General features: G+C 36.7%; 2 protein-coding genes across 2 annotated transcripts; both read right to left on the bottom strand.

Annotated features, from left to right (window-relative positions):
* Window positions 1–2,824: 2,824 nt before the first annotated feature.
* Window positions 2,825–3,958, bottom strand: LOC122644801 (probable glucuronosyltransferase Os01g0926600). Its single transcript, XM_043838186.1, has one exon. It carries the CDS (start codon window positions 3,887–3,889, stop codon window positions 2,825–2,827), a length of 1,065 nt encoding a protein of 354 aa, XP_043694121.1. The 5' UTR covers window positions 3,890–3,958.
* A 4,531-nt stretch (window positions 3,959–8,489) lies between these two features.
* Window positions 8,490–8,930, bottom strand: LOC122644800 (secreted RxLR effector protein 161-like). Its single transcript, XM_043838185.1, has one exon. It carries the CDS (start codon window positions 8,928–8,930, stop codon window positions 8,490–8,492), a length of 441 nt encoding a protein of 146 aa, XP_043694120.1.
* Window positions 8,931–12,759: the final 3,829 nt, after the last annotated feature.

Raw genomic sequence — 12,759 nt, 5'->3', positions numbered from 1 at the left:
TCTTACTTGACCAAGATTTAAAAGTGCACGTTTATTTGGGACGGTTATGATTTATGACCGATTCACTACGTTCTAGTTAAAGGAGTTCTGATCGGTTGACAAAAAAATTATAACTGCCAAGAACATGGGAAGACAGTTTCAGAACCGTCCAAGTATAAGAAGAAAGGACCTTCCGTCAAATCAAACAAATCCACATTTTATCTTTCGTTGGAGTAGAAATCGTTTAGATTAGATTAGTTTTTTCATTGTAAACTCTCCTGTTAAGGGATCTTGTTATGTATTGGGATCTTGTTATGTATTTCTTATCGTTCACAAGGAGATCAGATACAATTTGACTCATCTTCAATCATTGCTCTGTCATTTCTCTTTGTTTCTTTTAAAAATTGAAAAGTCTTTGGAGCGACTAAGGCAGGAGTGTGATCCATTTTTGCTTGGAAGAAGGCAGATTAGTATCCATACTCTTCAAGTCTCTGGCACGGTTGCGTATTTCGATTTGCAGTCTCAAGATAGAAAAAGTAAGGAAAAGAATGATAAGAGGAGAGGACCAAACCCAATTATTTTTTTTGGTGAGAAAACAAACTTATATTAGATAGAGAAATTTACATCAGGGTTCTTAGTACAAAACGATTGTTTTCCAAGGAGAGGACCAAACCCAAATTGCACGTATCTAAAAACTCCAGTTCTACTAGGGTTACCGAACGAACTCTCCTTAATATTTAATTTTACCCAGTCAGGACTCTGGAGTCGGTTTGCACAAAAAGACCAAAGACCTCCCTATTATGTTGAGGTGAGAGTTCCTCTCCACCCGGATCTTTATCGTCTCCAATTAACTGCCCCTCCATTTCCTTCAATTTCTCTCATAACGGGGGAAAATGACCACCCTATCCCCTGCCCAAACATACCGCCTGAGTGAGGTCCACTCCCCCACTATTAAAGGAATTGGAGAAAATGGAGGGGCAGATAATTAGAGACGATAATTTACCCTCATCACCCACAGACTGAAACGGATTATAACAGCCCTTGATAGCCAAGCACCTTTTAAGGATAATACCGTGGATTTTGCACTTCTACCAAGGGAATAAGTCAAAGATCGAACCTGGAACTTACCAAGAAATACTAAAGCAATGAAGGAAATGCCTCCAAATCTACTTTGAGAAATTGCAGTCTAAGAAAATACGCCGCAGCGATTTCCCTTCCTCATGATATATAAGTCACACCTAGAGGCCATTTGCACACCTTTATTAATTATTACCTCATCGATCTCTTGGAAACTTTTTATGGATCAACCTCCATCAAAACGTGTTTCTCTTTCTAATCTCATCCAACTTTTTATGGATCAACCTCCATCAAAACGTGTGTCTCTATCTAATCTAATCCCTACCAGACTTAACAGGGAAAACACGGATTCAATTTCCAAAACCAAGCATCCTCAATAAAAAAAGAAAAAAACAAGAAGAAGAAAATACAAGAGACTAAAGGAAAATTCTACTACTAGTTAATTCTCAATAAAATCAGTAACCTTGTATTGTATCTCACAAAATAAATCTGGGTCCAAACCCGAGGCCTCTATTATAGACAGTTCTCTCAACCAATGATCCTTCTAAAAATTATATTTTTTTCTCCAGTGTCCATTAGCCATCTCTCATTTAACTTCACGAAATCCCACCTCTTTTAGACACTTGGCCAAATGGAGGAGACCTAGTATCCCTTCTTTAAAAAGCCATTGGAATTGACTAATCTAGCTTTAAAGATTACATTTGACACTTTATGATTGATTTACCAAGTTAGTTTACTCAACAAGGCCTTATTAACATCTCGAAGTCTAATGCCAAGACCCCATTCAGAATTTGGGGATGGCACACTATGTCAGAAAATTATCTCCTCCGGCCAATTCCTTGTCCGACCCAATTACCCCAATGCTTGTAATAAGCAGGGGAGTGGATCTCACCCTGGGGGGTCATCGACCCCACCCTGGAGGGGACAAAGATCCCACTATGTCTCATTTTACCACAACTGCTTTGTCTATTTCCACATCCTCAGTCCAGATGAAATTTCTTATCAATTTTTCCATGAGCTTCGTCAAAGAAGAAGGCCACCAGTAGATCGAGAAGTTGTAAATAAAGATGCTAAAAATAACAAATTTGACTAACTCCACTCGACTGGCTAGAGACAAGAGATTCCCTTTCCATCTAGACATACAGCTCTTGAACTTGTCAACCAAAAGAAGCATAATGTCTCACATGCACACACGCGCGCACACACACACAACCCCCCCCCCCCCCCCAACAAACACAAAATAAAAAGGCATTAACACTTAAGCATAATTTACAAGGAAACATCCCCATACATACACAAACACACAATCCCAACCCCAACCCCAACCCCATACGTACACAAACACACAATAAAAAGGCATTAACACTAAAGCATAATTTACAAGGAAACATCACATAATAAACTTCAAAAAGGTATCAACTTATTTATTATAAAAAAATCCGGACCACACCAATCAAATTTTTACAAGTTGTCATTCCATGTATAATAATATTAGTACAAAATGGGAGATTAAGACTCCTAATCTTCTATCCTCACAACAACATCTATGAAGTTCCCTGACCATTCTATTTAAACATCACACAAATAAAAGATTATCCCACCCACAACATCATTCCCATAAAATAAAGAATTAACAAATAAATAAAATTTTTTTTTCTTACATGTAAGTACAAGGTCAGGTCTCACAAGGGCTTAAGGTTAGCATTTTACATGCCCTCTTCTTCTGTAAAATAATGTCTCAACCAACAAAAGATAGTGAGTGATGCTTCTACCACCATGCTGGTTCCATGTCCCCTACTGGACCTGCACTCCAATCTAAAACCTTCTGGCTTGAATTCAAATAGATATTCTTGTCATGTGGTAACTTACGAGCGAGCCCATTTAGTATCTGATGGAAAGCATCTCCCATCAAAGAAGGTTCAGAGTAAAGCATTGATCTCTTAATTGAAGGATTGGAAAGCAATCTCTGCTTCTCAACAATGACTTTCTCTGGTATTGATGTAAGAATAGTATCTAATTTAGTAACATCTTCTTCAGCTATGAAAACCCCAATTTCCTCCCATGGAATTGCATCTGAAAAGGGTAACACAATATCATCTGCTATGATAACAGGAATACATCCAAATAATAAAGCTTCTACCAATCTAGGACTCCATGGAGCCCAACCCAATGGACATAAACAGAAAATTGTTCTTTGAAGATCTTCATAATAAGTCATTGGATGCTCAGCAGAGATATCAAAGAGATGATTATTCTTAAAATTTTCCCATAGAGAAGCCCTAATTCCTCTTGCATAATAACCCCCTTCTGGATCATTTCCAGTATCATAAAATATACCTCGAAAATAGACGAAAATGGAACGAGGAGTATTTGATGGAACCAAATGTGATTGAAGCCTTTGTGGAGGAGCAAATGGAGGAATTATAATTGAACCTTGTTTCAAACAAACATGATTTTTCTGTCCAAAAGTTTGAACCAATGTAGCTCTTTGAAGTAAAGGAAGAATTCCTCTTTCAATAGCTACTTCTTCTTCAAAATGGAAACAAGCACCAAAATCATGAGGTACAAGAAAGAAGTGATCAGCTCCTTCTGTTCTATCCCAGTAAGGCCATTCAGAAGAGATTTCTTTGATTGCAGCTCTCATTAACCTTGGAGATCTGTCAGTCATTGGATGACCTCCAGGTGTAAGATCACAAGTTGTGTAAACTGGTGTATAGAACCAATCAGCTTCTTCAGGATTGAGTGTTCTAACTGGACTTTTTAACAAGAATTGATGCATATAGATCTCAGCAGCAAACATGTGGGTAAGACATCTTTGATCATTCTGAACCATATCTGTATTGTATTTGCTTGGGAGATCATAAACAAACACTTTCAATCTTCCAATTGGATCATCTGCTAAGACATCATCAGCACCAATTGTTGAAATAAATGTAAAAACCAGAAGAACAACAAAATCCCACCTCGAATTCTTCATTTGCAGTAGAGGAAAAATACCTAATTTCTGATTTGGGAAAGAATGGAAGAGAGAATGGAAAGAGTCGTGAAGAATGCATTTCAAATGAGGGCAATTAAAGAAGGATTTATAGTTTGGTATGTGTTTGTTAGAATGTCGTGTGGAGACTGGAGAATAGTGGAAGCATCAAGATAGTTAATTTAATCAATTGCAGAGTTCCATGCTGCCAAAAATTTTTATTCATTTTAAATGAATATTGGCATACAAATGTCATGACAAGTGTGGGAGGGAAGTAGCTGTTTCAGTTGATTAAGTCTCCAGAAATGGGATCCAGCCCAAAGCTTCACCTTCACGTTAAGACCATTTTATCAGCGGTATGTTGTCATCAAGAAATGGTATCTAGCTAGCCTAAACCTTCACGTTAAGACCATTTTATCAGCGGTATGTTGTCATGCGGTCATTGCATGTGGTCCTACGTTTGTGCAGCACAGGTCGAACGGGCAGTTGTCGAAGACCTGGATCCCATAATACCTCCCTTTCAAAAAAGAAAAAAAGAAAAAAAAAAAATAGTGTGAATGTCTCTCTCCAAGATTTGCCTCATGGTTTGAGGCATTGGTATTGGATCGTCCAATATGATTGATATTGTACGGTTTTGAAGGTGACTGATATCGATATCGATATCGATATCGTATCGGTAAAATGATATAAAAAAGAGGTAAAATAATAAAAAAAAATCGATTTTTAAGGAAAAATTAGGGGTAAATTTATTCAATACAACCAATCTATGCCAAAACTAATCAATATCGTATCTTTAGATGATTGACACTTGATCCAACACCGTGCACTAAAACCATGATTTGCATTTTTTCACGTTGATCTTAAATAAAATTCATATATTTCTTAAAAAAAACAACATTTTTAGAGATTTGTTTTATTACAATTCCCTATTAAACGGTTTCTTTTTGACATAACAAATAGTATTGTATTTCGATATATAATTCTTTTAAAATAATGACATTTGAAATTTGGATTGAACTAGAGAGAGGTACTTTCCACCTTTTAATAAATTTAGGGAAAATATTCTCTGGACTGGGGGCATAGGCTATGCCCAGACACATGGGGTAGAGTGAAATGATCACCCTACCCCCTTGAATGGTAGAAATACCACCCCCCTATGTGTAGGGCAGCCTGCACTGCAGCACATCGAACCTTAAATTTATAATAAAGTGTGGGAGTTTAACAATGAAACCGACCCTCCAAGTGTTCAATCATAAGATCACATCATAGAGGATGAAGACATTATCGACAAGAAACTTCTTCCAACAATATATATATTTTATTTATCATTACTTAATTAATTAAAAAAAATGTTAAATGGACATCTGTTTTTTTTTTTTTTTGTAAATATCACAATAGGTTAGGTGTCAATGAAAAAACACTTAAGCCAATTAAAATGGCGTATGTATTTAAGTTGTCACCAATCTGCTGTCAAACACTAATTTCTTTTACCTTTGACCAAATGATAAAAGAAAGACATCTTACCAAATCAACATTCTACAAAACATATACTATATCAAATAATGAGTGGTTTGGTTTGGGCACATAACATCCGAGCATTTTACAAAACATATAAACATTTTGGAGAATATTCTATTATGCCAGGAGATTAACAGGGGCTTTGGTAGAAATTCTCACCCACACTCTACTATTGTAAATCTGAATATTCATAAGGCTTTTGATTCTATTTATTTATTTATTTTTGTGCAATGACCCCATAGGGGAAAATATATTAAGTCGAAACAGACAAGAATTGCTTTACAATGGAAAGAACATCCTCCAGGAAGGAAGTCTCTCACAAACCCCTACGGGGTAAGAAGTGGCCCATTTATAAATAGAATGAGCCACAAGATTTGCAAAATCTGCTTACTTGAAACAAACGAGCAAAAGGATAACTCTACCTTTAAGCTCAAGATATTCAAATCTATAGTAGCACTACTAAAAGCGGGAAGAAAAGGGGAAAGGGAGAGGTAGTTAACTAGCACCTAGTAGTCAGAGAAGACAGACACATGGGACAGGCCGGCTAGGTGAGCAGAAGTCAGAGCTAAATGAACAACGATAGCTTCAACCATGAGCGCATGAAAGATAACTAGATGGTCATGGAGCAGCCTTGTGCCAAGGGTAGGATCGAGTAGGGTCAAGGAGGAAGAACTCCCATTCACAAGATTGGAACTCTCAAGTTCCTCTGAAACTCTCCGATCGAAGTCAAATTCAATATTATTTCAAAATCTGCTCCCTTCCATTATTACAAGAGATCCTATTATAGGATTCCCTAAACCCAATCTCAATCCCCAAGCCTACGATTAAGATTTACTAGACTAGGAACATACCATATTAAATACGATTCTAAGAAATATAGAAAGCAATCAATTACTAATTAGGCAAGAATCCTTAATGCAAATAGCTATGCAATCAACCCAATCAGCCACGTTGAACCCTTATTCTTTCAGACCGTCTAAGGTGGTTGTGCTAGATTTTCACGTCTTCCATTGCTGCCTCTATGCCTGCATCATTTTTTGCAGGTGAAGAAAACTCGAGGACGAGTTTTAGAATCGTTTTGGCACCTTTCTCAATCATATCGGACACAAAATGAAGAAGTTTCCATTTCCTCACTTCTGATTTGTCAATGATAGCATTGTTGCAAAATGTGATCAAATCTGATCTGTTGGTGTTATTTATGGCTTGAAGTAGTTGAATTTGAGATGGTAAAACAGACTTTTCCGAAAATGGTTGATGAAACACGTTGAAGGGGCTGATCCAACGGTGTGTGTACGACACATACCATATATTGCCATGCATTGTATTAAACCTTATAAGAGCACTAATCTCCACCATAAAACCTATAAATATGGAACCCAAATCAGATCTTCCATCCTTCACCGTTCCTATGTCCTTGTTTGCAATTGCTCCTTCCATTCTTGTGGCAAATGAGGTGGTGATAAATCTTCCACCACAGGGGATCTTCTCCATTACGACACCTAAAATAATGCTACATAAGCTAATCGAATTTGCAAGATTGGAAACCAGATCAAATAGCATTAAACACTCTTTGAAAGCTAAAGTGCAAGCTGAAACCGATGAATATTTTAATTCCTTCTTCCAAGTGTATCCTGCGAGCATTCCAAGACACAAGTGTAGGAACTTTAAATATTATAATCCTATATACATGATTTAGCCAATACATAAATGAATCAACTTAATAAAAGAGGGGATCGACAACATACCGTTCATTGCCACCATTGATCCTCTAGCAAAACTTGATCCAACCATCCTCACACACACTTGCAAGACAACGAGCACCAACGAACAATGACAAGAATCGGTAATGGAGAACTAGAGTTTCTCCCCTTAGTATTTTGCTCAATAAACTTCTCAAAATGGGTGAGAATAGTACGTCAATACAAGGGAGGGGGGGGGGGACTAGTCTTATTTAAATGATATAATGCCAACCTCCCACTAAGGTAGGCCAATCAATCAATGGGATCTCTCCCATATTACAATCCAATCAATAGGATCATTCCCATATTACAATCCAATCAATAGGATCCTTCTCATATTAAATCCAATCAATAGGATTTGTCCAAAATTACAACCTTACTGAAATAGAATGGGTATGTCTCAATGAATTCAAGTATGGTATTGTAACAAAGCAACAAATCAAATCTCTTGAGTCCATTAATGGAAACGGTCTAATGGGACAACTAATTAGGAATAAAAAATTCCTACAATCTCCCACTTGTACCATATGACTGATTCACAATGACTCAAACAATTGTATTTGTAAAACATTTACAAAACATTTATTTATTAAAAAATGACAATACTTGGATCCCAACACAGCGGATAAACAACTCAATGTGGCCACGAAACAAAACATCCCATTCATCGGTTGTATTCAGTAATACCACAAATGGATGAAACCATTGATGTAGACTATGGCGGTTATATGTCATTTATTGAGTCAACATTCTTCCTTCCATAATCACAACACCAACAATCTCACCCAAACTAATCCAAAAGTAGGGAAACAAATAATAAACTGTCCAAAGACAATAATATCTCACTCATATTGCAATAATTGTATACACAAGGATAGAGATGAGAAATTCTCAGAAACATCCATAAATATTATCATATCAAATAATAGAGAGTGTCTATAACAAAATGTGACCAATTCATCAAACTCTAGTAAGACCCATATCAGATATATGATCTACAAAAAGCTTAGGCGCTAATGCCTTGGTCAACGGATCTGCAATCATCAGACTTATTTTTATATGAGATACAAACACCTTCTGTTCTTGAACAGCTTCCTTCACAAAGTTGTACTTCACTCCAATATGCTTGGCTCTGCTAGAATGCTTGTCATTCTTGGAGTAGTACACAACGGCGACATTGTCACAGTAAAGTCTCAGTGGTTTCATGATGGAGTCGACAACCTGAAGTCTTGAGATGTAATCTGCAACCAAATCACCATTGATGTGGCCTCAAAGCATGCCATGAACTCCGCTTCCATGGTGGAAGTGGAGACACAAGTCTGTTTCTTGGACTTCAAAGAAATTGCCCCACCAGCTAATAGAAAGACATAATCAGATGTAGACTTTCTACTATCGAGGCAACCAGCATAATCAGAATCTGAAAAATCGATCACTTCCAATTGATCAATTGCTCTGTAAGTAAGCATGTAGTCTTTCGTTCCTTGTACATAATGCATCACCTTCTTGGCAGCTACCCAGTGATCCATACCAGGATTGCTGACGTATCTGCACAACATCTCAACTGCATAGCTAATATCTGGATGAGTACAAGTCATGGCATACATAAGACTTCCCACAGCTGAAGAGTAGGGAATGTCTTTCATCTGTTCTCACTCTAGATCATTCTGCGGACACTGGCTCAAACTAAAATTATCACCCTTAATCACGGGAGCAACACTAGGTCTGCAGGTTTTCATACCATATCTCTTAAGAACTTTGTCAATGTAGGCTCTCTGTGATAGCCCATGCAGTCTACGAGATCTATCTCGAAATATCTCTATACCGATAACAAAAGATGCCAAACCCATATCCTTCATTTCAAAATTCTTAGAGATGAATGTTTTCGTATCCTTTAACAAACCAAGATCAAGCAAGATATCATCTACATACAGGACCAGAAATATAAACTTGCTCCCACTGACTTTCAGAAATATACACTTGTCAAAAGTGTTCTCTACAAATCCAAAAGACATAATGATGTGGTTGAACTTTAAATACCATTATTTAGAAGCTTGTTTAAGTCTATAGATTGATTTCTTTAATTTGCACACCAGACTTTCCTTTCCTTGTACATTAAACCCTTTTGGTTAGTTCATATAGACTTCTTCCTCTAAATCCCCATTCAAGAATGTCGTCTTCACATCCATCTGATGAAGCTCCAAGTCATAATGAGCCACCAATGTTAAAATGATCCTAAGTGAGTTCTCCTTAGAAATGGGAGAGAAGGTCTCATGGTAATCGATACCTTCCTTTTGAGTGAAGCCCTTCACAACTAGTCTAGCTTTATGTTTCTCAACTTTACCCTTCGAGTCGCGCTTGATCTTAAATACCCATTTACAATTAATTGCTTTAGACCCCGAAGGTAGTTCAACAAGCTCCCAAACATCATTATCGCTCATGGATTTCATCTCGTCTTTCATGGCAGCTACCCAATTGTTAGAATCATCATCATTCATAGCCTTTGAAAAACTTAAAGGGTCATCCTTGATTCCTATATCAAATTCAGACTCCTGGAGATACACTATGTGATCATCCAGAATGGCAGACCTCCTCACTCTCTGAGGTCTACCCTGTACTTTCGGCTGAGGAGGTGGAAATAAATCCACAGTGTTCTCAGTGACAATATCGTCATGGAGTGGCACATCCTCTATAATTTGTTGTTCCACAAGATCATCATTAATGATGACTTGTGGAAGAACAACGCTATCATGATGTGTAAGAGCTGGAAGTGTAACCCGGAGCTCCTCAAATACCACATTATGTAATTTATTACTCCCACTAATGTTGCTATCCTCTAGGAATCTAGCAGTTGAAGTTTCCACAATCCTAGTACTATGATTAGGTGTATAAAATCTAAATCCCTTTGAGCATTGGCAGTAACCAATAAGGTAACAACTAATGATCCTAGGGTCGAGTTTTCTTTCATGTGGGTTATACAATCTAGCTTCAGCTGGACAACCCCATTCGTGTAAGTGTCTCAAACTAGGTTTCTTTCTCGTCCATAACTCATAAGGAGTTTTAGGAACTAACTTACTGGAAACCCGATTCGAGATATACACAGCTGTCTTCAAAGCTTCACCCCACATAAACTCAGACATCGATGAGTTGCTTATCATACTACGAATCATATCCTTAAAGGTGCAATTACATCTTTCCGCAACTCCGTTCTGTTCAGGTGTACCAGGAAGTGCATATTGGGGAGTGATACCCTTTGATTTGAGGAAATGGGTAAATGGTCCCTCAACTTAACCTAGGTCTGTATGTCTACCGTAATACTCACCTCTTCTATCAGATCTCATGGTTTTGATCTTTTTGTCTAACTTGTTTTTAACTTCAACACAAAATATCTCAAAGATATTTATGTTTTCAGACTTTTCCTTTAACAAGTAGACATAACAATACTATGAGTAATCATCGATAAAAGTGATGAAATACATCTCACCAGTAATACAGGGGTCAAAAGGTCCACAAATATCGGTGTTAATTAATCCCAGAAGTACATCACTCCTTGTGGCGGCCACTTTATTCTTTCTAGATTGCTTACCTTTAATGCAATCTATACAAGTTCCAAAGTTAGTGAAGTCTAGTGCAGGTAGCACACCTTCCCTCACTAACTTTTCTATTCTAGGTCTAGAGATATGACCTAAGCGCCTATGCCACAAGGTCAAGGAATCATCACTGTTGGATTTACATTTAGATCCAACATTCACATACAGGGTAAGCAATGAGTTTTCATAATCAGAGTCCAAATTAAATTTATAAAGACCATCACATAGATATCCAGTAAATACTGGATTTTTGGCTTTATAAGCTTTAAAAACATTACTCCCAAATATAAAGTCATAACCCTCAGAATCAAGTTTTGATAGAGAAACAAGATTTCTACAAATAAAGGGGACATAGAGAGTGTCTAATAAATCTAGCTGATATCCGGTATCCATTATGAGTTTGTAAGTGCCGATTGCTCGAACTTCATACTCCATCCGATTTCCCATGTAGATGGTACTCTCACTGGGACTTGGGCTCTGAGTTGAAAGGAATCCTTGCATGGAATTCGATATATGTACAGTTGCACCAGAATCAATCCACCATGTGTTACAAGGAACGTCAACGAGATTGGTTTAGAAACATACTAGGATAGAATTATCCGGATGGTTAGAGCCATTGAGGATAGGGATGGTATTAGGCATTGTCATAGGTGATGTTCCCTTAGAAATAAAACAGAATACATGCTTACTATCTATAATGCTTTGAGCTTCAATAGTACTAGAAAGAGCAACCTATTGTATCATTACAATCTATCCTTCGGGATCAAGAAAGTAACACGCTAGTGGTTCATTCAAAAGGTGTTGGAAGTCACCTATAGGACCAAAAATCTATCTACACAACCAGGCAATGATGTGTGCCTATGGACACTCTCATCCCAATCTAACTGCTAGACTAATGATTTATCATAATGCCCTATAGTTTATCTTTACTTTGATGCTATTACAGTTATGTTTAAGGTTAAGAGTTATGACCATCGCAATCATGATCAAATGTGTACCTTTGGATACTCCCGTTTAATCCTAATTGCATGATCTAATACCCTAAACTAGTTGAAATACATTTGAGATAAAATTTCATTTATATTTAACGCTAACTGTTCGATTCGACGCAATTGAGAGAATTGTGTACCTTTGGATACTCCCACTTATCTCAATCATTTGATTGTCTTTAATGCCTTAAAATGTTTATCTCTAATTTGATGCTATTACACTTATGTTAAGGGTTAACAGTTATGGCCATCGCAATCACGATGGAACGTGTACCTTTGGATACTCCAGTTCAACCTAATTACATGACCTAATACCCTAAACTAGTTGCAATATATTTGGGATAAAATTTCATTTATATTTAAGGCTAACTGTTCGATTCGACACAATTGAGAGAAGTATTTGAATACTCCCACTTATCTCAATTATGTAATTGTCTTTAATGCTTTAAAATGTTTATCTTTAAGTTTTATGACATCATTTCATTAATGATGTTTGGATCAACAATTTTAGGTTCAATCTCTTTGAATTTCATGACTAATCCGCTTTGGCGGCAATCAAATCATTAGTTTTTTAGTTTTATTCCTAAAATTTCAACATCTTGTTATGTATGACATCAATAAATTACTAATTTCATTATCCCAAAAAACAAGTACAACAAATATCATCAATTTATTTTATTTTGAAGTTCTCCCAAAATAACAAACATAGGAGAAGATGGAATTAGAATCGGGTTTAAAACGAAGACAGAATCACAGCAGAAGCGATTATGTAATAATTCTATCATATACAAATTTTCGTCACTAAATGTTCTATTTCTGTCCTAATAATAAGTTTCTGTTGCTAATAATCATAAATAAACAGAAACTAATTTAAAGAGAATATGTTTGTTTTCAGA

Source organism: Telopea speciosissima, chromosome 11 (assembly GCF_018873765.1).
Source record: "Telopea speciosissima isolate NSW1024214 ecotype Mountain lineage chromosome 11, Tspe_v1, whole genome shotgun sequence".
Lineage (NCBI taxonomy): Eukaryota > Viridiplantae > Streptophyta > Magnoliopsida > Proteales > Proteaceae > Telopea > Telopea speciosissima.
Note: the sequence above shows the minus strand (reverse complement) of the source record. Positions and strands in the feature narration are given on the sequence as shown.

Coding starts and splice junctions, on each gene's coding strand:
- LOC122644801 (XM_043838186.1), bottom strand. CDS start 3,889: ATGGTTCAGAATGATCAAAGATGTCTTACCCACATGTTTGCTGCTGAG.
- LOC122644800 (XM_043838185.1), bottom strand. CDS start 8,930: ATGAAAGACATTCCCTACTCTTCAGCTGTGGGAAGTCTTATGTATGCC.